The following is a 26,284-nucleotide window of genomic DNA, read 5'->3' on the forward strand; positions in this document are numbered from 1 at the left end:
ATCAGCTTTGCAGAGCTTTACAACTAAGCCATGGAAGAACTGGGAGGTAATCAAGGTATTTAACCCACAGTACAGATTTATTTTCTAGAACTGTTAACACATTATTGACCCAGGTATTTTTGCAGAAACTAATGCCTGTGGCAGGTGATTTGTTATGTAAGTGGATATTCAAACACTCTGGTCAATAACACTTGGGAAACATGAAATGTGGGCTTCTTTCTCATTTATGTACTGAAGTACTGATCTACTGCAGGTACTCACTCGAAAAGTGTGCCCACCAGAACCTCTTCCGTCTGCAACACTCAAGGCGAGACTGCCCTGGCTGCCATGCAGATCCCTAGAGCTGCCATAGTGAAAGTTGCTTACAGCAGTGAAATTGGAATTAAAGGACCTTGACAGCATGCTCTGAATAAAGAGGGGATAGATTTAACAGAGATTAGTGTAGCATGCAAAATTCACAAGACACGTTATACACATAGACATATATACAAGTAACCCCCAGATCACGCAGGAATACCATGCAACACTGAATTTTCAGAGACACTGAAAGAAATTGGCACCATTTACCATATATTTACATGAAAACATATACGTATACACACATAAATTATATGTAAACCCAACCATTTACATGTTTAAACACCAAAAAGAAAGTGCAAACATACAGCTGGCTCTTAGGCTATTATGTTTTACTTCTAACCTATCTGATTAGAAGTTCATCAGAAAATAGGAATTGATGTCACATCCAGATGTATTTGTATGTATATGGTTACACACAGAATACAAACTAATTTCTTTGTAAAGACAAACTTTACCAACACTCAGTTATTTCTAACTCAAAATGGTTTCATAGAGAGAATGTTTCATTCTATAGAAATTGTCTTATTAAGTAAATGGAGAGTTTAAACATACATAGTATAGCACAAAATGTATTCGCAAAAAAATACTTGGCTCTTGTAATTTCTAATAAAAATTACCTTCCACACTTAAAAAATGTCTTAAAGAAAAGTTTAACACACACACAGACTTTTAGGGTATAATATTTAAAAGGCTCCTAATGCTCTGCAATTATCAGGAAAAAAATGCCAATAAATCTGTAAAATGAACATGCAAAGCTCTTTTCCCATCCAAATAGATATTAAAGGTGACTGTATTTTTCGAAGTCAGTAGTGGCTCTGCTGTTTAACCGTGAAGAAGCCTTCAAGTTTCACTGATAGACGCCTTCCATGACTGAGTTTACATAAATGCCTAATCGCCAATCCCAGAGTTGCCTGAACAATGTACTTCAATAAAAGCACTGTCTGATTCTTCCTGTTCTTGCTTGGTTATTCCCGGAGTTCACTATTGTCCTTTCACATGTGGATGCTTTTAGTCATGTCCCTAAACACTGAAGGTCTGACTGATGGTCAAACCAAGAGAAACCTCATTTTGAACATGGCTTCTTAGTAAGAAATACACAAATGCTTGTTATGGCCATAATAAGCATTTCTGTATTACTCTTAGGAAGAATTTACTTTCTTCAGATTATGAAGTTGATCTCTTATACAAAGAAATAATATGACATTTCAGAATGAAAAGAATCTATAAAACTACAACGAACAAATTTAGGTATTTTGTGAATTCTAAAGTAAAGACCAAGGAAAAAGCTGAATAGAGCAGGCTCGTACTTTCTCAAAGCATTTCACAAAGAATAAGGATTTGGCAGAGGCAATTCATAGGTTCCCCAAACATCTGATTAAAAAGTAAAAATAAATTATACACATAATCACACAGAAACATGTAAAAAACACACGCCCATGCATTGTAACACAGTTTTACATGTTAACTTGAGTGGTCTGATTGACTCTTTTAATAATATGTTAATCTTGGAACAAAGTCTTTGCTGTCATCTTTGAACATATATGAGGTTTTTATAAATATTTCACTGAGTAAGAAGGCTACAAATTAGGAATAGGTCTGACTTTGAATTTAGGCCTGTACAGAGACATCCACATAAAACTGCACCCTATCCAAACACATCAACATATTGTGCAAAGTTCAATTAAGTGCTGAACAGATGTCCTGGACATTGTTTACTACATGCTAATAGTTGTATAACAGCAAGTAAAAATGGAAATCATCATGTTGTATTAATCACATGGAGTGCTTCTTATCAGTTTTTAATATAATAAGGAATACTGGCAAATGTTGACATTAGGAATAATTTTACACAGTTTTATTCCTTTGCAATATCTGTTGATATGTTTAATTCAGTCAGTCTTGAGATTTCTGAGGTAAGATCTATTTTCTATGTTTGTGTTCCAGGTACAGTTTTTGGGGAAGTTGGGAAGGAGGGGTTACTACTTAAAAAAGCCAAGTAAGCTTCAATAACTAATTGCTTTCTGTTTTACTATTAAACTCCCAGCTGGGCAGAGCAGCACCTTTTCCTCTAGAGGTAGGGCAGGCATTGTGAAATCCCCTGAGGAGAATTTTCAAATGCCCATCATGCCATTAGAATTATGTTTAAGGAAGAGAGGGGGAGATGCAGAGGAACAGAGATCTCCCGTAACCCTCCATCATTTTCGGCCAATGCTTTCAAGTCTGGGGTCTAAATTATGTTGCTCTGTGTCTTCTAAAGCTTTTTCCTAATTTCAATGAGTTGATTCTCATCTCTAAATTACCAGTGGGCACAACTGGGAAACTACTGTCATGTATTCTCCAAGCAATCATACAGTAAATTCTAAACATAAAGAGCAGAAAAGTACAAGGAACAATGAGATGGGTCATCCTTGCTTCCTAATTACTGAAGTCCAGACAAATCTCCGACAGACAGGAAAGTAGTGGAGAATAGCCATCTGAGATGTCAACTAATAACATTAAGATAACCAAACTCATCTAGTCCTCCAAATCTACTATTCCTCATCAATATCTAGTTAATGGCATTCCCCAAAAAATAATTATTCAAGGTACCCATCTCAAGTTTAATCCATTTTCCTCAATGAATGATTACAGGAATATTCCCATCAGAGTAAACCCTTATAAAGTCTATCTCAGAATTGCCTCTTGAATTTATTTTTTTGTCTCAATTCCACTGATACATTTCTCCTTCTACTTATTCTCAGGACTGTCAGACAGTCTCATAACTCAATCAACTTAACTATAACTATGGCTATAGCTTCTTCCTCCTCAAATCCAGTTCCATACCATCACCAAAGTTAATTTATAAAACAGCTATGTTACTCCTTTAAGAAAGTTCCGAATTCCTCAGATAAAGTACACAAATTCAAGAGCCTCAACAGAATGTACAGAATTACAGCTGAAACAAAATGGATATATGACAATGAAGTTCCTTAATGCTATAGATGCTCAGTTATTTAAAGCTACAGAATTTAAAGGAGCTAGTTATTACAAACAAAGGTTCATTGTGAATTGATATAAGGTATTAATCCTTATTTTAGGCATTGATTTCCAAACATTTTGACTTAAAGAATTTACTGAAGTTCTATACACTTAGCTCCTTTTAAAAACATCTTATATCAATAAACAAAGCTGAAATAATTCTTGGGTAAAATCTGCTGAGAGACATGAAGCTGAATCTTGCAGAATGAATATGCTTTATACATTTGGGCCACAGAACTGTCCTAATATATCAGTTTTAAGGTTAATTTTTTTTAAAACATTTCTCTTTTCAAAAAAGTAATATTTAAAGTTATAAGAGCTCATCTACATGAGCTTAAGTTACTTAACAATCTCCTAACTCTATTAGAGCCACAGACACCTGAGTTCAAATAGGCCAGAAATGCAATACAGGAAAGTCAATAGTAAATGCCATGCCAGAAGCCATCTGAGTCAGTGACAGTGTTAGTTACACAACATGAACTGGGAAAAAAATCTTAGGGGAAAGATATACATTTACAATACACTTCGCATTATTTTGTTAACTATATAGTGAATTGCTGTTTTTATACACATATTTACATAATTAATTATTAATAGATCAGCAGGAAGTCAGGAAATACTGAACAGAGGTAAACATGTATATACATGTATTATCTGTAGTATGTGCGGCGCAATCTAAGATACACAAAAGAATGTAAGCCCATTAGAAAACATTAAGGAGTAACAGGAAAGAAGTTCCTATCACTCTCGCAACTATTTTGAGTCTGGGTAACTCTCAACTTGGACCTCTAATCTCACTACCAAGGAAAAACTTCTAGAATATAATAAGTATGTATTCAATAACTCAGAGTATCTTATTTAATCTGTTTAAAAAACAAAGTATGCCAAAAATTTTAAAGGAAAATTAGTAAATTCATCAATAGGCAAATGAAAAATTCATGTTTAATTACCTTTTCTAATTTTTTGGCCTCAATGTGTCGTAGTACTTGTTCTCGCCAATCATGAGGAACTTTACTTTTTCCTGGAGGATCTAGTAACGAATGCTCAGAACCAACCCTTGTATTTGGTCTTTTTGAAGGACTAGTTCGTGAGTAACTGAAGTCACTAACTGACATAGTTCTCTCTGGTATCTCACTAACAGAGGGTCGAGCACTCTGAGGCCTTGAGGCATTTGGACCATCAACGCTGTAGGTTCGTGCAGAAAGAGGTCTCTGTGATCCTGATATCACTGGAGGAGTTCGTCCCACTGAATGCAACTCTCTGTATGACAAATAATCTCCTTCAGGAACTTGGGTCCGCCTCGTGGAACCTGGCTCACCAAGATTTACAGAGGCTGTTGAGGACACACTACTCTGTCGCTGAATTGTAGTTCGAGTTGCTCCAGGAATGAGTCGGTCATTTGGTGAGATGGCCCACATGTCCCCATGTCTTCCTGGACCAAGTCTCTGGTGTAAATGATACCCAGTATTAGCTCGAACATTGTTATGATTAGAGAAATTCATATTGGCAGAATGTTTAGCATAACTGTGACTTTCTGTACTCTCTGATCTAGGAAAGCGCTGTGAGGGAAAACTGACAGGATCTACTTGGGGATTTTGTTTGGAGTGCCACAAAGTGTCCTTGACTGCGCCACTGCTGCTGTACTGAATATTATACTGTGGAGGACCATACATCTGAGGCATAGACTGTGGGCCGCTTGTTGTGGGACCTCTTGTATTTGGTTCCTCAGGATTATGATTTGAATCAAACTTGAAAATTGCCTTTGCACCTGATATTAAATCAGAAGATGAAGAAGAACCAGTAAATACTTGCAATGGTTGATCATATAAAAGTGTAGCTGACTTGCTCCTGACTATATTTTTTCCATCAATAGTAGATGTTACTTTAGCTGTGGCACTTGGCTGCTGAGGTCCATTATCACTCAGAATGTCATAGATTTTTAGCCCTCCAGTTTCCATATTAGTTATGCTATGAGATTTCACAACAGATCCAATTGGCCCACTTTTCTGAGGGGAGAGATCTTCAGTGCTTTTAGAATGACCCACATCAACAGAAGAATCAGTGTCATGTGGTTCGGTCCTCCTAGGAGACTGGGGAGTTTCCTCAGAATGTCCATTTACCTTATTTATGCATTCAACATTAGGAAACTTGTTTCCGTTTTCCAAGTGCTCAGCTTCTCCTTTAGCATTATTGCTTAAAAAGCTCATTCCAAGCGCTGTATCTTGTGTCTTTGATCTTTCTACTATCTCTGGTTGAAATGTATCATTAGTTATAAGTTTATTTAGATTCATATTGATATGGTCTAATTTTTGAGATTCATCAGATGTGGCTGTTGAGTCAACACCTTTTTCAATAAGAACTAACCTCTCTTCAATATTCAAATCATACTCAGGTAAGTTAAAATCTTTTTTATCAGGAACGTTGATTTTTTCCTCTGTTGAATGATTTAAAATATCTCCATTTTGTAAAAGGCTGTTAAAATTTTCATCTTCTTGCCTAAAAGAAAGATAATTTTATCACAAACATCATAAAGCCCAGTTCTTAGTCATGGGGAACATTAACAACTACCTACTGTGTAGATACACAGAGATAAGAGTGTTGATGGGAGTCACAGATAAAAGACATTTAGTATCAAGCATGTAACTTTAAAATATTATTGTAACAGTCAAATAATAGAGATTTATATTAAATAGAGACAAGTAAAACATACTAATCAAAATGCACAGATAAGATTAATTATTGCCACTATCATAATCGCTGTATCACAATACAGTTTAATAGAGCTAAACAATGAAGAAAAATGTGCATATTTTATAATGAAATAATTCTCTTCTACTGCTGTACCTTTTCATGAATGTTCTAAAATATGACATGCTTGAAAGATAGGCACATACATGGAGATAAGGTCAATAAGTTGAACAGATGAGTAAGGGCACAGAATATTTTTATGAATAATTCAAAACCTCACAGTATTGATCAATTAAGTATGTATTATTAGATCCAAATATATATAAGGAAATTATACAAAGAACTAAACAATCACTCAAAGATCTACGAAGTATGAAGATCAAATGAGAAACTAAATCTAATTACTCTCTTAAGTGACTACACTGTGTTTGGCAAATATTTATAAAACATGCCATTCCAAAATTATAGAAGATATTTTATTTCTAGTTGATAATACGAAAACATATTTGTGTTCTTTTGTGTAAATATGCAAGTTACATTTCAACAAATATTTTTTAATACTGATCTTCTGATTAGATAATAGAAAATATTATTAGAAATACAACCAAAGAAGGTATGGCTATATCCCTTTCTTAGCCTTTATTTCATTACAAAACACATGATTTAGAAAATACTGAACTACTTGCCAATGATATCAAATTTTACTTTTCAACAAATTAACCATTATTTTAATATCCAAGAGGTTATAAAAGTAATATTTTACCACACTAGATTTTAGCCTCAAATTCAGAAGAAGGGTATAAGTGATTAATCTTAAGTACAACTACATAAGAGTTTAAAACTCAATGTGAGACATAAAATTCATCTTCCTTGTAAAGTAAAGCAAATCAATATATAGAAAAATCTGACTTAAATATACCCAGAATTTAAGTATTATATAACTCTAAAAATCAGTTAACAATATCCATACAATAAGTTTTGGACTCAGCAGTAATCCAAATCCTTCTATCAAGCATAACCCTTTAACTTGAATTATTCTAAACAGGCTATATTAAAAAACATTATAAAACTGTTCAACCTTTTAATGAAGAGAATTAGAATATATTTTAAGTCTTTTCATTTAAAAGACTAAGAGGAAAATGTATGTGCTGTGCTGTGCTTAGTCACTCAGTTTTGTCCGACTCTTTGCAACCTCATGGACTGTAGCCCGCCAGGCTCCTCCATTCATGGGCAATCTCCAGGCAAGAATACTGAAGTGGGTTGTCATGCCCTCCACCAGCCAATCTTCCCAATCCAGGGAAATGTATAAAAGCTAAGTAATTATAATTAGTAAATAAACTGGGGAAGAAATTACATACTGTCTGAACCACTTCTATAATATTAATTTGCAAAGTCTTTTATGTTTTAATAATATATATTTAATAATACAATATAAATAGCATATATTTATTTGCCTTGCCATCTCTATGTATTGTACAAATAAATTATCTCATTAAGATGGTCACAAACCTGATTTTGGAATTAATACCCATGTGAGTTTGCTTCACTGGAGAGCAGAGTGAGGTATCTTGACTGCTATCAGTATTAAGAGAAACTGAATCAGACATCCGAGATGGAGAAGAACAGTTGCTGTTATTCTGATTGCTATTGTGTGTAACTTCATCTGATAAAGAATCTGTATCCTTTGTATCATCTGTAAGAAAAAAAATTAAGCTACTGATAAAGCCACATAGAATTTCCAGTAATGACAAATGGCATTTATATTGTCTTGGTTCAATATATAAGATAAGGAATTATATGGATAGAAGATAACCAGAGGCTCACCTCAGAAAATTGAGTCCTAATACATACAAAGATTCAAGAATTTAAAAGTAGTGATACCTTCAGTTAGTTTTTAGTGATACCTATAGTTTTTTTTTAAAATATGAACGACGATAGAGTTACCCAGAATCTGATTTAAAATGACACAAATGTTATCACATAATGTTTTTAAGGGCATTTTAGGCCATTTTAGTGAATACTGTTTTCCATGAATTTAGTTTTAAAAAGTTGTAACAGTAAGAAATATATACTATAGTTCACAACCTCAATAAACTTACTATCTGGGGTATAAATGATTTCATACATGTATGGAATTGTTTTCACCTATTCTGATAATAAAAATGAGCAGCATAGGTAACCAAAAAAGAAACACCACACAAATTCAGAAATTTTCCCAAGGTCAGCTTTCCCCTTTCTAATATCATTTCAAAGAACTATATACAAATAGTGAATTCTCAATACGTGAGATGGTTTTGCAACAACTATATAAACAAATGCTAAAGCTGAAACTCCAGTACTTTGGCCACCTCATGCGAAGAGTCGACTCATTGGAAAAGACTCTGATGCTAGATGGCTGGATGGCATCACCGACTCAATGGACATGAGTTTGAGTGAACTCCGGGAGCTGGTGATGGACAGGGAGGCCTGGCGTGCTGCAATTCATGGGGTCGCAAAGAGTTGGACATGACTGAGTGACTGAACTGAACTGAACTGATATAAACAAACAGATAATATTCATAGTCCACTATAGGTAGGTAGTAATAAAAAGTACCATTTTTTAAAAGCAGTGATAAAAAGATAATAACTTAGTATGTTTACAACCCTACAGGCATGGTAGCACATGGGGCTCTGTAACTTCTGCTTTAAGGTGTTTGGGTCTGAGAATCTGAACTTTTAAGATACTGTTAAACTACCTGGCACTTAAGTTCTCTCCTATTTATATTCTCCTGCTTCCTTCTTATGGGGTAACTGTGACAATTAGATAATAATATGGAAACTATTTAGCATAGTAACAATTAGTAACAAATATCAGTACCATTATTATGAAACCCCAAGTTATCCTCTAAAGGGGCACCTTGCCAGTAAGTTTCATCAATGACATAAAGGTGCAGACTGGATAAATAATGTGGACATAATTTATCCAGTGGAGATAATGTAGACATTTTCAGGTATTTGGTGGAGAAGAGTAAGAGAAGGATAAAAGGAAGGGATAGCTACTCTCCAAGTTGTCTTTCATTTCTAAGAGTCTGAGATTCTGTTAGGTGGGGGTGAGGTGGTATGCTAAAAAAAAATAGTTCCTTAACAGATGAAATAACAAGCATCTGTTATACATAAGGTACTTTGCTAGATCTGAGTACACTAACCCATATATTTGAAATTCTCAAAATCTTTCATTAGCTTCATTGTATGTCTAGTTAGATGTATGCGGGCTACATCCCTTCAGTCATGTCTGACTCTTTGCAGCCCAATGGACTTGTAGCCCACCAGACTCCTCTGTCCGTGGGATTCCCCAGACAAAAATACTGGAGCGGGTTGCTACGTCCTCCTCTAGAGGACCTTCCTGACTCAGGGATCAACTCCACATCTCTTATGTCTCCTGCACTGGCAGGTGGGTTCTTAACCATCAGTACCATCTGGGAAGCCCAGTTAGATGTATAAACATGGACAAAAGTAAGGAGCTTAAAGATCGTATAGCAAACAAGTAGTAGAGAGGGAATCATAATCTAGGCTTATCTGCCTAAAAAATCCATGTCATGTAAGTAAACGTGCATGAATGAAGGAAGAGATCCATCAAGATTTTTCTTTAAAAATGAGACACAAGGAATAGACCCTTTACAAAGACAGGTTTTAAAAATTGCTTCTGAAAAGTATTTTAAATAACATAGTAACATTTAGTGAAATTTATTTGAAAAAAATATATAGATTTTATTCAGTCCATTTCTGTTTTTAGTGAGCTTTCTTTTGACATCTAACCTTTTTTGTTACTACTAAGTGCTACCACTTTGGGCTGGTTAATAGAGGTTTCAATTAATGGTGGTCGCATCTCTGCCATCTTCATCTCTTCGTCAGAAGAAAGTTCTTCAGATTCCTAATTTAAAGAAAAAAGAGAAAAATATTCACAAAAATAAATTTTGGTTTCTTTAAATGAATAAATATTAAGTTATATGAACTTCAAAGAGAAAATACTTGACACAGGCATAAAACCTTTTTACGGTAACTGAATAAAACTAGCATGTGACTTAAATTTTTCAAGACATGGCAATAAAACTATGGAAATTATTAACACTACACCAAAATGTCTCAGGTATAATTTTCTGTGTGGTCCTTAATTCAACTGTATTAATGATTAGTATGTACCTGGTACTATATCAAGTGCCAGAGAAACAAAAATGAGTAAAACACAATCCCTGCAGGTGAAAAACTCAGTTTAGTGAAGATGCTCTAACAAAAACTATATTCCTAGTTCTTAAATTTATTCCTTCAAGGATCACCAGGTTCCAAGGAATCAGAAAGACTGAGATGCTCTTCCACCAAGATAAATTAATGGCAATTTCTGCCCAATTTGAAGACAGAATCTTTTATTACTCTCCATGATTTTTTTCTCTGATATTTGGCAACTGTCCCATGCAATTTACCATTGAGTGCTATTAGCACACACACAGAGACTCTGCTGTCAACAAGTATTAATAGAAAGATTTTTTTAACAAGTATTAATAGAAAGATTTTAACATTGTATATAACAGACATAAAATCAGATCATCTGCAGTTTATTTTTAACTAATAAAATGAAAATAAATAAAATGTCTTAAAATAGTATTCTATTAAAAATACTAAGATTTCTAAGTGCTTTAAGTGTCATAATAAAATATGAACTGAAATCAGAAAACTATTTCAATAAAAAGGCCAGACAGTAAATATTTTATACTTTGAAAGCCACACATTCTGTTTCAACCAACCAATCCTGCTGCTGTGGCATAAAAGTAGCCACAGACAATATGTAAGCAAATTACCATGGCTGTGTGCCAGTGAAACTAAATGTCATCTAATTTTTAATATTTCACAAAATATGCTTTTTCTTTTGACCTTTATTCAATGTTCAATAATGTAAAGCTGTTCTTAGCTTGCAAGCCATATAAAAATAGGCAGTGGGCCAGCTTGGGGCAACAGGCCATAGTCTGCCAACCCTGTTCCAAACTGTACCACAATGGAGTTAGACTGTTAAGTACTTAAGAGAGAGAAATGTAAATTGGGTTTAGTCTTCAAGGGTAAGTTAAGAAGTAAGTAATATTCTGAGTAGAGGAAAACATGGAAATAAGAAAATGTATGGCAAGTCAGCTCCATGAAGCTGAAATTTAGGAAAAGGGACAGGAGAGACAGAAAAGGCAGACTGGATTGCATAGTAAAAGGTTATGCTCTAAGTTTGAACTCAATTAAGTACATGCTGGTCATTACTGAAAGTTGCCAAGCTAGAAACTCACAAGGCAGATTATCTTTTAAAATAGTAACTCTGGTATTAAAAGTTTATGGAAAGAGAGACTGGCAGAAAGAAAATTGGGTATAGTAATAGTCCTGAACAAAAAAGACTGCATCTGTCCTGCAATGGCAGTGATAGCTAGTACAGGAAAAAAAAAAAGAACTGGGGAGAAATTTTATCACCATTAACAGAACTTGACTGATACAATGAATACAAAGAGTGAGGTAAAAGGACAAGGAGGTTTGTCTCAGCCTTTTGGTATCTGCAGCATCTAAAGTGCTGACCAGACCCTCTTCATCATGAGACTATATTATACCTGGGCTTCTGCGAACTCTAGTCTCCCAAATCTCCCACCACCTTTCTGTTTCCTTTGCTCATGTCAATTAATCTTCCTGCAGTTTGCTCATATTCTTTCCTTTCTTATTCTTTCCCCCAGCTACTGCATTTTTTCCCCAATGATTATGTTTATTTTCTTAATTAAAACTTTTTATTTATTTATTTTGACCATGCCCCACAGCATGTGGGATCTTAGCTCCCCAACCAATGAGCAAACCTGTGTCCCTTGAATTGGAAGCATGGAGTCTTAACCACTAGGCAACCAGGGAAGTTACAGTGATTATGTTTAATGTAGATAATTCCACTAAAAAACGTTCAGTGGCTCCCCAAAGACTATAGTATAGAACATTACGTCGAGACTTCTCAGCATAGCTATCAGGAAACAATCTATTCTACTAACTTTATTTCATTAACTATACCCCCTGATATATTTGGTCAGATGGTCTGACCAATGCTCTTTCCTCCATTTTCTAAAGGAGGTTCTTTTGCTCTCATTATTCTTTTCACATTTCATTCAATTCTCCTATTTCTGTTAACAGAAATACTTCAAAATACAAGTTAAACGCTTCCTTCACCTTAAAGTATCTGTGGTTCTTAATAGCCAGAAAATACCTCTTCCTAAATTTCCATAAAACTTAATACCTCCAGCAGTGTATGAGGGGAATGTAGAATGGTGCAATCACTTTTGGAAAACTGGCAGTTTCTCAAACAGTTAAACATAGAGTTATCATACAATCTAGCAATTCAACTCTAGAGGAAAGAGGATGTATTTTCTTTGGGTATAATCTATACCGAAGAGGAAAGAAAATATATATCCACACAAAAACTTGTATACAAATATTCAAAGGAACCTCACTCATCATTAGAGACAAAATGTGGGAATAACTCAAATGTTCATAATGGACGATGACGATGAAATACACAGACATTAAAAAAAATGGATGAAATACTGATATGTGCTACAATATGAATAATCTTGATGATATTATGTTAAATGAAAGAAACAGTTACAAAGATCACATACTGTATGATTACATTTATACGAAATGCCAAGAACAGCCAAATTCAGAGGCCAAAGACTACCAGGTGCCCAGGCCTGGGGAGGAGGATATGGAGGTTGCAGGGAGACAACTAAGAAGCACGGCTTCCTTTTAGGGTAATAAAAATGTTCTCAAAGTGTTTGTGGTGAGGGCTGCACAACTTTCACCACACTAAAAGCCACTGAACTGCACCCTTTATTTAAATGAGTGAGTTGTATAGTATATGAGTTATACCTCAATAAAGCTGCTTTAAAAAAAAAGGTTTTATTGATCCAAAGGAAAAATCTCTTTAAAAAGTCTCAGATATTCAAGAAAAAAAAATACAATCAATGATAAATGCCTAAATAAGTCAAATTATTATTTGGTAAACCAACAGCAACTTTTTCATTTTTAAGTTACTAAGATTAAATCAATTGCTATTATAAATTTTACAGAATTAGAACTGCCACAATCTAATTTAAATAGTCAAAATTTTTATAACCTCTATACTCCAGTGTTGAAGCTTAAGTGATAAATGAGTGGTAAAACAAATATTATGAAATTCCTCAATGGCAAACTGTATTAGCATATTTTCTGCTATTGGTATCAGGTTTCCCCTACCTTTAGTTAGCAACAATGAAATGTTAAATTCTTATCATTTAACATTACTCCAGAATAATCATAAAGCCATACCTCAAAAACATCATCATGATTAACAATATGCTTCAAGTTCTCAGAGGCTTTCACATTTGCAGTCACTGGCAGATTTCCAGAACTGACCTCAGCTTCAGGTTCATTGCTCTTCTGTATAGAGTTTCCTATCATGAACTTTTCTCTTTCATCAGCTTTGCTTCTTACTGGAGTGGTACTTTCAGAAGTCTAAGCAAAAGAAAAGATAAAAGAACTCACATTCTTTACACCTATTACTGTATTAAAGTTCAGATGAAAATTTAAAAGTATCTTCCTATTATGGGTAAATTGAAGAAGTTTTAAACACAGAAATCTGTAGCACTGAGAGAGAAAATGCTCACTGAGGGAACAGGCAGTCACAAAGGTCCATGAGCCACATTAAACTTTATAATTTAGCTAAGGTTCCGTTTCATCCTAGAAGGTGCAAAGCTGGTATTTTTGAGTGAGTCACTTGGCAATGTGCAAACTCAGGAAGGCTCCATTTTTTCCTGCTCTCTGTGGAATGAATAGAAACTTCAGTGACAGAATAAAACTTCTGTTTCTGTGATACAGATGCAGAGGGGAAAGTTCATTAAAGGAACACACAATTTAGGGATTTGTGTAGGTTTCGGAAATATCCTAGGGAAACGTCAATGATCTGTCATAGTAATTACATTTAAAATGAAAACTGGGTAGAATAGATCAACATTACCAGAGGAAAAAGTATTTCTATAACCATGAACTTTCTGACATTAGTTTTCTTATTCTTTGTTCAGGCAATGTTAGTTCAAAAGCTATGCTGACACTCTCCTGCCCACCTGGACAGTCTGTAACCACAACTGAAGTGGTATAATAGCATTTCAGTTTGCTCACTATGACAGCTTTTAGTTCAGGTATCTGAGAACTCTGGTCACTGATATGAAGATCCGACTCACTGGAAAAGATCCTGATGCCGGGAAAGATTGAAGGTAGGAGGAGATAGGGGCAGCAGAGGACGAGATGGTTAGACGGCGTCACTGACTCAATGGACATGAGTCTGAGCAAACTCTGGGAGATAGTGAAGGACATGGAAGCCTGGCGTGCTGACATCCATGGGGTTGCAAACAGTCGGAGATGACCAAACAACAACAACAATCTGAGAATACTCCCCAAGTCTGGGAGTGTATTTTGGTGTATACAAAAAGGATCATTATATCAATTATCATTTAAAAATTTTAAAGAACTGGAAATAGACTTTAGTCAATGTTTTTAAATTGAGCTTTCTAACCTTCACACCCACATCATTATTTGCAACTTGCTGATCTTCATGTGGTTTCAAATCTTTTCCAGAGTCTTCATTAGTCTCTTCATCTTTTAATCTATGTACAATGGTTTGAACAGTTTTGACCATATTCTTAAGCTCATCCGGGTATGGTGTTGGATATCTCTTCAAATTTCCCTCCTAGAGAAATAAAATAAGAGATAATTTTAAATTATCTCACAATTCAAAGTCCAGGTATTTCTTTTTAAAAAAATTTTTATTGGAGTATAGTTGATTTACAATGCTGTGTTATTTTCTGTTGTAGAGCTAACTGAATCAGCTACACCTATACATAGATGTACTCTTTTTTAGATTTCCCATATAGGCCATTACAGAGTATTGAGTAGAGGTCCCTCTGCTATACAGAAGGTTCTTATTAGTTATCTACAGATAAATATTTCCAACATCAATCTCAAAATTTAATCTATAGTCCATCTTAATTATACTATATACCTAGCTCATAAGGTAACTGTGAAGACAGATGATAGGCTTTTGAAAGCATTTTAGATCAATAAATGTATGGTTTTATTGACAGTAAAAAAAAAAAATCAACTTCACAGTTAACAGATTTCACTGTTTTTAAAGCTTTTTTTAGTAGACTTAAATATATTCCATTTGGAGATATATGGTATGGATATTGCCAACACTGTCACTTAGCTTTGAAACAGATACATGTTTTCCAGCTAGATAATTATGCAAACAGACATAAAATTCCAATATTATGATGACTTACATGCCAGAAACCAAACACCTCTAAGATCAGCCTAATCATCATTTTCTAGAATTCAGCCAGCTTTATTATACAAGGGAAAAATAATCACATCCATAACTAACTTGGAAATGTGTATTTGCTACTTCTATTACAACAGTCTCATAAAGAAACAAAATGTTCACCTCAAAGAGTTGTTCATCCCTTTAATATATAAATAAATCATTAAAGAAAGAAAAGGGGGAAACAATAATCTGTTTTGCTCTTATATTTATGTACACTATGAAATTTGGTTTTTATTCACACAATTTTATATTATTCTCAAATACTTTCACATCATAAATGTACTGGATCAATAAAATTTCAAGCACCTTGAGGGTAAGAAATGTAACAAATACTTCTTTGTATCCCTGAAAATAGCACAGATGAGCTATATAGCACCTAATAAACGCAGGCTTCCCAGGTGGTGCTAGTGGTAAAGAACCCGCCTGCCAATGAAGGAGACAGTAGGAGACATAGGGTTGAGAGGATCCCCTGGAGGAAGGGTCCCCTGGAGAAGGGATCCCCTGGAGGTGGGGTCCCCTGGAGAAGGGATCCCCTGGAGGTGGGATCCCCTGGAGGTGGGATCCCCTGGCAACCCACTCCAGGATTCTTGCCGGGAGGATCCCATGGACAGAGGAGCCTGGCGGGCTTATGGTCCATGGGGTCGGAAAGAGTCAGACACGACTAAAATGATTTAGCATACATGCACCCAATAAATATCAGGAGACTTGTTTAAAATTTGAAGGAAAAAAGAATAGACTCACTCTGGGAGGTGCCTCCCTTTCATCTTTGTCTTCATCACATTCAAATGCCACTTGAGCTCGCTGTTTTCTCTGTTCCTCCCACAATGAAGGATTAAAACTTTCATTATCTGATATAAACATAACTAGAGGAAAACAGAAACAAACAAAACCCCACTGTATTTTACTATAATTATGAAAAACTCTTACTTGCTCATAATTTTATGAGATGTTCATCACAATAAATCAAGACCGGTCAATGTTAGCAGCTACAAATGCTACACTAACAACTAGGCTGCATTTCTAACATTTCTTCACAACAGCAATTCACACATCTTCTCTTTCTTAAAGCTGATTTGTCTTGTTTTTTTTTTTTTATGAAAAAGATTCCTGAAGAGAATACAATATAATTAACACACTATAGATATGTAATTGTGTGTAGTTTCCTACAAAAAAATAACACGGCAATACACAAATCATTTCATCCAAGTTTTGGCATTCAGAAATCTTAATTCCAATATTGTTTATTATGTATTAGAGGAGGGGTGTTAACACAGAAAAAAGGAAATATTTTGGTAAAAAATGACTACCCTGATGGCCCCTACTTGCATTAAACATTATACATAGTTTGACTATGTAAACAAAGTGACTGCAAGATATTCTTTATATCAAAACTAAGGAAAATTTAAAATTTAACACACTCAACACTTACATATCCTGCTATCTGATACAATATTAAAGACTTAACACCTGTCAAAGTTTTTTGCTTCCTATTAGGCAACCAAAACAAAAGCTAAGGCTTAAAAAATTAATCCATTTGACTAATATATATCACCTTATAGAATTTTGTGCAATAAAAAAAAAAATCACAACTTATTTTCTGACCGTTAAAAGAAAACAAAAGAGATTTAAAAGCACCTTTTTAGCTAATAGAAAAACGGAAAACCCAAATACAGTTTGATTATTTCCACAAAACCGGCATAATTATCATTTATTTTTAGTCCTTCTTTGGGGCTTCTTACGCTTCTTTAAGCTGATATCCACAGGAAGAATACCATGAAACTAAATACTAACAACAGGAATAAAGCTTTATTTACCTTTTTCTTTGTTTTAATTACTCAGTTCAAAATTTTTTACTTGCTTTGTGTTGTTGCTTAATATTAAATGAATTACAGTGTTTGTTTGTTTGTGCAACGAGGTTCAAATTCCTGGGAAGCCTTCCTGACATACTTTTTGTGGTATACTGGGAAAGGCAAGCAGACCCAAGCAGTTTCCAACAAAGTCTACTTCCAGGATTGAGAAAGAGGATTTCCCCTCCCATCTTAGGATTGTTTTGTTACCAGAAGGATTCTTGAAGAGAATCCAATAAAACACTACAGATGTGTGACTTTGTGCAATTCCCTACAAGAAGTAACATGGTAATTATATAAATATTTCATTCAAAGTTTGGCACTCAGAACTAGTCTTCCTAATTCCAATACTGTTCATTATGTACTAGAGGTGGGGATGAGGGTTAAGACTCCCAATCATCAGCCTAGCCCAAATATCTCTAAGAGTTTTAGATTATATCAAAGCAATTTTACATCAGAATTTTTTCAGAACCCCAAGGAAAGTAACTTTTACCATTCCTCTCACTCCTGTCAACTTCTGGTCACCTATACTTTCTACCCTTTAGTATAAATCTCACATCTTTTGAGATTCAGGGCATCAGGTAGTAACATTACTTTTTCTGCATTTTAGAGGCCACTAGATCTGATCACACTAGCATATTCATTCGGGATTCTAGTGTTTGCATAGCATGTTTCTCTCTATGTATGTGTCATAAGTGAAAGTCGCTCAGTTGTGTCCAACTCTTTGCGATCCCATGGACTATACACAGTCCATGGAATTCTCTAGGCCAGAATACTGGAGTGGGTAGCCTGTCCCTTCCTCCAGGGGATCTTCCCAACCCAGGGATTGAACCCGGGTTTCCCACACTGCAGGCAGATTCTTTACCAAATAAGGCACCAGGGAAGCCCAAGAATACGGGTAGCCTATCCCTTCTCCAGCGATTTTCCTGACCCAGGAATCGATCCGGGGTCTCCTGCATTGCAGGCAGATTCTTTACCAACTGAGCTATCAGGGAAGCCCTATCTACCTAAGACCTGCCAAAATCCTGAATGATGACAAATGCATGATGACTCCAACAATACAATACAATTTCGTAATTTCTTGATGTCCTCAATTTCAATGTCCATCTGCATCGCACCCATGTGATTCAAAATCATGGTGGTACTCAAGACCTTAGCTTGTGTAATACCTGACCACTCTACTTGTCCTTCTAAATCATTCACTTATTGTTGCTGGTAAGTGTTGTGTTCCTTAACCTCATTTCCCTTTCTTCCTGTAAAAGCATTCTTTTACTCCCTTCTCTATTCACCTTAGATTTCATGACATATTATTTCTACCACTCTCATCTTTTTCCCCCCTTCCCTTAAGTCATACCTACCCAGTAAATCCTGTAACATGGTATTTCAATCACCTACCTTCTGTGCCCTGGAATTCAACCAGAGAAAAATGATATAACCTTGTGGTTTAGAACTGCTACAAATTTATGGTATTCCTTACTCTTTGTTCCATCTTCAACACTGCTCAGGAATTCATTCCAAGACAGCCTGTTCTCCGACACAAAATCACCACCACTTACCTCAAATGCCCTCCCCTCAACCTTTACAGGTAATTTTCTCTTTGACATCACTGAGAAAGTAAATATAATAAAAACCCTCAGACTGATACTGCTCCCCAATATCCTGTTAGTTATAAATTTATTGTTATATGGATCCATTCCTTCCCTTTTTCCTGTTTAAGACTGATTCCTCTAACTAAGCTCAAGATACCACACCTTCTTTTTCAAATTTATCCATCATTATCCCCCTTTCACATCATAAGCTTCTTGAAAGTAAGTATTTAAGATTTAAATACTTAGATCTGGGACTTCCCTGGCAATCCAGTCGTTAAAAGACACTCTGCTTGCAATGCACGGGACATGGGTTCAATACCTGGTTGGGGAACAAACACCCCACGTGCCTCAAGAAGCAGCCAGGGGTGGGGAAAGATCTTAAATACTTAGATCTAACACAATGCCTGGCACATGTGTGGTAATAAAAATAGAATGAATTAAATGTGAAGTGTCTACTCTCAAAGTATGAAAAATTCCACCTTTAGCACATTATGTTTTCTGACTCATTTACTTCTCAGACACTGTGATAAAGGAAAATGCTTCTCTTTCAGTTAAAAAGAAATTCAGCTGCCTGACCATACAAAATGTAGTTTCTGATTCAGTACTGTGAGTATACTAGTTATAGCGCTCTCATAATACCCATAGTGAAATACTTTACATATGAAACTCTAGAGGACTCAGAATATTATAAACTTATACTTTTCTGTTGAAGTCTCCCCACACTAAAATGCATCTAACAAAATCAAAGGAATCATTTAAGGAGATATGGTATAGATATACCTCTAAATTCAACTATATATAACTCTGAGATGCTGCCTTATTTTCCTGTTTTCAGAGAACTTCATTAACCAATTCTCTAAATTTTCTTCAAGCTAGTAAAACTCTTTGAGACTTAAAATTCAATTCACATCTCTGTTCTACTTTATCAGTTATTAGTTTGTTTTAAAAGAAAAGAGATTCTTGAATTCCTACCATCCTCAGTTCTTGGCTGCTGAGGGAACATGTAGTTAGTAAGCACCGTTTTCTGGGTCTCTGAATCAGTCTCTTTTTGAAGAGGTATCAGGGGTTTGGACTAGGGAAAGAAAATAAATATTTAATTTTCAATAATCCTATAGCAAATACATATTGAGCAATACTTCTGAGTAAGTACTCACCATTTTTTCTATTAAGTATTAATGTGTAGGTTACAAAAAATTTTAATATACATAATAAAACTTTAAACATTGATTTGAAACCTTGTACAAAACTAAAAAATAAAATTTAGCTTTTAATACAAGGCAAACTCATACTGTATTGCAATTATCACTGTCAATAATTTTAAAAGTTCTCATGTATTAAGTACGTTACATATATCCACAGTCCAATAATTACTTATCACAGTGATTTTAATAACACCAAAAACTAAGCCTCTTCGTTTTATGTTATTTTGCCCCTACTAGCATTCCCCTTTGAGAAGATGCTTTTGCAGAAACAAGTTAAGAGGTTTAGTCGTTATTTGCAGGTTTATTTTAGCTGAAAACAGAGTATAAACAGTAGGCTGTAACCTTTTCTCTTCTTTATTATCCCCTGTGTCTCCTTTCTCCATTAATGCAACACCAAGTTACTCACTGGCAGAGCTGGAAACTCCAATTATCTCAGATCTCATTTCTCCCTAAGACTTTTTCCCTAACTAGTTATTAAGTGTTCTCAATTTACTTCTTAAAATAACTAATACTTTTGCCAGCCTATTGACCTAACATTCTACCAATCTAAGCCTTGGCTAACTCCAGACAAGCAGAACAATCCAATTCTCCCCTCAACCTGCCACTCCATCCATTAAGTCTTTGGACTTACTCTTGTGGAAACTGCTGCTAGCTAATGTTATCCTATAATCTTACTCCCATTCAGACATTTCCTCTGTGCCCCTGTCCTTGTTCCATAGTAAAGATACTGCCCTGTGTCTCAAACATCATCAGTGAGAACTTTCTTGGCCTCCTCAGATAATAGCAATGGTAGATGTACTCCCTTCCCAAAGACAGCACTGCCCTGAAGCCTTTTCAGATACAAGTTGCTTCTTCTCCCACACTGCATAAATCCTAGTTCAGTAAGTGGAGATAGTTTACAAACGGTACAAGATCATTACTCCTCTTTCAAGTATAAACACCCCTTCTTTTGAGAAAGATTAAGCCCTGCTTCACTCAAGCTCCTTTCCTAATATGTCTCTCAATGACCTTCTAGTAGTATCCAACTACTTCGGACTCTTTTATGCCAAATCCTTCAATAGTAATGGGTAATTCTAAAGATATAAAAATGACACAGCCATACTGTTAGCCCAGTGATTTCTCAGTAGATGAGGAGTGGGTTGGAAGAAGCAAAGAAGTCTACTTAGGTGGACATATCAAAATTATCTGGGAAGGACTTCCCTGGTGGCCATGTAGTTAGGATGTTGGGCTTTCACTGCTATGGTTCAATCCCAGGTTGAGAACTGAGATCATGCAAGCTGTGTGGCATGGCAAAAAAAAAAAAAAGAACACAACTAAATTTAACTACACAGGTAGTTACATAAAAGACAAAGTTAAAAAAAATTAACTGGGAGGGGGAATTTTCCAGCAGTCCAGTGGTCAGGGCTCTGGGTTTGATCCTTGGCTGGGGAACATCACATGTTATGTGATGTGACTAAATAAATAAATAAATTTTAAAGGTAAAATTTACGTTAAAAAATCATCTGAGAGGCTTCTAAAAAACTAATCACACTCCTAAAAAAGTTCAAAATTAACTGTGGCAACGATTGTCCAATTCTATGAATATATTAAAACCTCAGAATTATGCACTTTAGGTGAGCTGTACAGTACGTGATTTATATTTCAATAAAGGCACTCTAAGAAAACGAATCATCTTTTATTGAGAGCAGACAGAAACAGATTGAGAACTATTTATTCCCTAAATACTTAACTCTCCATTCCCTAAATACTTAACTCCAATGATCTATTTCATTTTGGATACTCATTCTACTTCTTTGTCATAATTTCTCTAATATAGCCTGTTAAATGTTCCTTCTCTGAAACCTAAAATTACTTGTTCAACAAGTATTTTCTAAGTGCCTCCTATATGCAAAGCATTATGATAGGCACTAGGTATAGAGTGGTGAGCAAACCATCTTTACTGATTCTGTAGAGCTTACCATACACAAGAGGAGGGACAGAGACAACAAAATAAATTACAATACGATGTAAGAACTAGGTAGAGAGGGTACAGGGTGCTAGAAAAACACAAAGAAGGAGGTATTTGCTTACCACAATCTTGAGCAATGAGGAAAGCATTCCTGAAAGAAAGCCCTCCTAGATGAGGATGAATAGCCATTAACAGGTAACAAGAAGGAGGAAGAATGCTCCAAGAGCACAGAACTCATTTGGGGAAATGAGAATGAAGATGTGAGGGGGGGAGATAAAACTAGACAATAACAAGGGTAAAGGATCAGTTGAGTTATAGTGTGGTTCTGAATGAATTAGGGTGATAGAAGATTAGGGGTTGTGGCTACACTGGAGAAAGAGACCTCTCAGGAAGCTATCTCAATGATCTTAAGTCAACACTATCCAACAGAAATATAATATGAGATAAAAAATGAGAACCATAGATAATTTACAATTTTCTGGTAGCCACATGTTTCTAAAAAGAGATTAAATTAATTTTGACAATGTATTTAATCTAACCTTCTTCAAAATACTGTCATTTTAATATGTAATCAATAATAAAAACTCGATTGATTTTACACTCTTTGTTCATACTAAGTGTAGAAAATTTGGTGTGTATTTTACACTGATAGCACATCTCAATTTGGACTAGTCACAATGACTACTGTTTTGGACAGTGTAGGTCTAACTGAAAGATGATGGTAGACTCTATTTAAGAGGAGGAGGAGCAGGGATAAAGCAAAGCACAGAAACATCTGATATATTAATAGTTAATGGTTAAGCCTAGACAAGAGTTTGGTGATTCACTGCACTGAAGTATAGGGAGAATCAGTAGTTAAGAATTACATTCGCAGATCTCGGTCTCCAGTAAGTACTTTTTACTGACCTAGGGAACCCTGGAAAAGAAAAAGATATGAAGCAGAAGATGAAATGTTCAGCTTTAGGTTGGTTGAATTTGAGACATCTAAGGCACAGTGTAAAGCAGACAGTGAGTGTGAAGTTAAGCAAAGAGAACTGGGCTGAAGACAATTATTAAGAATAATGATGATATAGTCAGTAACTGGTATCTGTAGCTCAAATGGTAAAGAATCTGCCTGTAATGCAGGAGACCTGGGTTTGATCCCTGGGCTGGGAAGATCCTTTGGAGAAGGGAATGGCTACCCACTCCGGTGTTCTTGCCTGGAGAATCCCATGGACAGAGGAGCCTGGTGGGCTGCCGTCCATGGGATCACAGAGTCAAACACGACAGAGCCACTAACACTACTAAGAGAGAGTCAGTAACTGGTATAGAGAAAGTAAATAAAGCAGAGCCTAGAGCACCAGGAGGGGCTTCAACATAAAAGATACTGGCAGAAAAAAAATTCCTAAAAAGGAAACTAAGGAGTGCTCAGTCAAAAGACAACCAGCACAGCATGTAACATAGACTTCATGCAGACTCCTCACTTCATTGCTTCTACATACTTGCTCATCAATCCCACCAAGACTGTCACTCTCTTCAGCTTTCAACTTTATCACTATCATTCTTTCCTGTCTTCGCTTCTCTTTTCATACCTCACCTTATCTCTTTATAACCAATTTCCTGCCAATTACCAAGACCTCCTTGTTGCACTGGCCTTGTCTTGCACCTGGGCTGATAAAGTACAACCCAGAATTATTCCAACTGCATGCTTTCTCTATATCACACGGTTGAGCAAATCCGTATTAACAACAAGGTTGTGGTAAAAACTTCAACAGACTCCCAATGCTGCTTGAAAATTCTTCCAAACTTCCTAAATTGAATTTTGAAGAAGGCAGTATCTTTGAAAGAAATTTTTAATAAAAATAGGATTCAAGAACTGCTAAGAGTTTGGAAAATGTTATGTTCTAAGAATTTTACCATGTACATTTTTAGCCCTTTCTCTCAAAAACTTCACACCCAAGATCCCTTCAAGAATGTAAGAATACTTGCCAGAGCTTTTGATTCCATCAGCTTCCACTCCAGTTATCCATCACTTTCTAATATCCTTAATCCCAATCTCCTAGAGCCTCTTTCCAACAACTTATAAACATGCTCTCTTACCTTGCCCCTAGTTACCAATTTCTTTCTGTTCTATTCCTTTTCTTTCTTATCCAATCTTCTTAAAAGACTAATCAATAACCACAGGTTTCCACTCAGTCATTTATTTATTCCTTAAACTACTTCAATCTGGTATTTGACATATAGTTCTAAAACTGCATTAGCTATAGCCAAGGTAAGTTGGCAAGACAGGTGACTTGCCAAAATATAACTGATGTTTTTCAGACTTCATTTGAACTAACCTCTCATTAGCATTTATCCTGTTGCAACTCCTTTCTTCAGGACAGCTGTTTCATCCTTATCTTAAAAAACACTGTCATATAGTTCTCCTTCTACCTCTGTAGCCACTCCTTCGAAGCCTAGTAACTTGTCACTTAAATGTTAGTATTCCACAGGATTAACCCATCCCTAACATTAAAAAGAGAAGGAAATGGCAACCCACTCCAGTATTCTTGCCTGGAGAATCCCAGGGACAGAGGAGCCTGGTGGACTTCTGTCTATGGGGTCACACACAGTCGGACACGACTGAAGCGACTTAGCAGCAGCAGCAACATTAAAAAATTAATCTGACAACAATCCCCTTTGAGAAAATAATAAAAAGCTATGAAACCACTCCCAAGAAAAAGTGATTAAGATGATGGGTTGATATCTCTTCTCATGCTACAAGTCTTCTATGAATCTTACAAATAAAAGGAATAAATGTATAGCAGTACTGTGAAAAAAGAAATTAGGTCTTCAAGAGCAATTTTAAGAAATCCTTGGAGGTTAAAAATGAAAAGAATGGAGAAATCAAGAGCACAGAAACCTTAGTTTAAAACAAGGTGGCAGGTAGTGGTTCAAGGTCACTCGAATTGTTCTCTGAGTGTCAACTCAATATACCAAAGGTACTTCAAACCCAATAAACCTAACTAGAACTTAATATATTTATATAAACATATTTCCTTCTCTTGTGGTTCTCCGTTACGGAATCAACATCCACCTAGTCACTCAGGGTACACCTCTGAGGCTGATCTTTGCCTTTACTCCTTTTCTTCTCACATACATGCATTTTCCATGCATTCTATTGATGTGATGTTTAAAGCTATGTCCTAAATAACAGTCTTTTCACTGGCTCTGTCATCACCGCTTTACTTCAGCCAACATTTTCTGTTGACCTGAGTATGGCAATGGTCTTCAGTAGGCCTTCCCATTGGCATCAGCCCTGCTAAATCCATCTTCCATAATGCAGACTCCAAAGCCTTTCTACTAGGTCCATCTGACCATACCACTTGCCTGCCTGTGTGTTATACAGGTTCCTTATCTCCTATAGTAGTGCTGGCATGTATCCCAGGATCACTTCTCTTAAACCGATTATATACATGAATAATTGATTATGACTATAATGATCAAACATTGAATTTGCCTGGGACATTCCTATTTTTACACTTACTATTCATTCTGACAATTATCATAGAGGACCCTTTCACTATCAAGTGTCCTAGTAAAGCTGATAAATCACACTGAACCTAAGCACAACAATTTTCCTCTGAGCTTTATGGCTTTAGAATCCTTTTAAAAATTATAATTTATCAAAGTTGACATGTAAAATTTAAAAAATCTGTTTGTCATCCTTGATATATAATGCAAGTCCCTTTGTATGGCATATAAGATCCTCCATGACCTGGTCTGTGTCTACCTCTGGGGCCTCATGTCCAACTCTTCCACCTTACACGTTATGCTCTAGTCATAAAACCACTTGTACAGACACTGATTACACTGCTTTACTAATAAGTGCTTAGGCTGCTGATATCCCTTCTAAGCAGAACACTCTTCCTCTTTCGTCATTTAATACTATTACTCTCTTGAGAAGATTTATTCCTCTTTTAGGCACAGCAGGCATTTCCTCCTCTGGGAAACTGGCCTTTATAGCCCCAAGTGATGCGCCCCTTTTCTGATCCTGAAGCCTATCAAGTTTTTTACCATACTGTATTAAAACAACTTTCTTAATATCTGTATTTGGCCCATCTTAGTTTGCCTGGCATAGAGTAGTTGTTCAATAAATGGTTCCTGAATAAGAATGACAAAATGAATGAGGGATGAATGACCAACTGTTCTGCTTGGACCTTCTAGAGACTTATGAAAGATTATGTTACTGCAGGTACTGCCTATAGGTTTATTTTCTT

The 26,284-nt window shown here is 35.7% G+C and overlaps 1 protein-coding gene across 1 annotated transcript in view; it reads right to left on the reverse strand.

The window, feature by feature from the left end:
• The window catches only part of ERBIN (erbb2 interacting protein), a 126,460-nt gene that overhangs the window by 13,673 nt on the left and 86,503 nt on the right, over nt 1–26,284 (reverse strand). Inside the window, exons 15-22 of the mRNA XM_068990560.1 lie at nt 19,869–19,968; nt 16,202–16,323; nt 14,654–14,827; nt 13,411–13,596; nt 9,862–9,976; nt 7,576–7,759; nt 4,329–5,874; nt 1,668–1,670 (exon numbers count right to left, since the gene is read on the reverse strand). Coding sequence (XP_068846661.1) covers nt 1,668–1,670; nt 4,329–5,874; nt 7,576–7,759; nt 9,862–9,976; nt 13,411–13,596; nt 14,654–14,827; nt 16,202–16,323; nt 19,869–19,968 — 2,430 coding nt within the window. The remainder of the gene's footprint in view (nt 1–1,667; nt 1,671–4,328; nt 5,875–7,575; nt 7,760–9,861; nt 9,977–13,410; nt 13,597–14,653; nt 14,828–16,201; nt 16,324–19,868; nt 19,969–26,284) is intronic.

This window comes from Capricornis sumatraensis, chromosome 18 (assembly GCF_032405125.1).
Source record: "Capricornis sumatraensis isolate serow.1 chromosome 18, serow.2, whole genome shotgun sequence".
Taxonomy (NCBI): domain Eukaryota; kingdom Metazoa; phylum Chordata; class Mammalia; order Artiodactyla; family Bovidae; genus Capricornis; species Capricornis sumatraensis.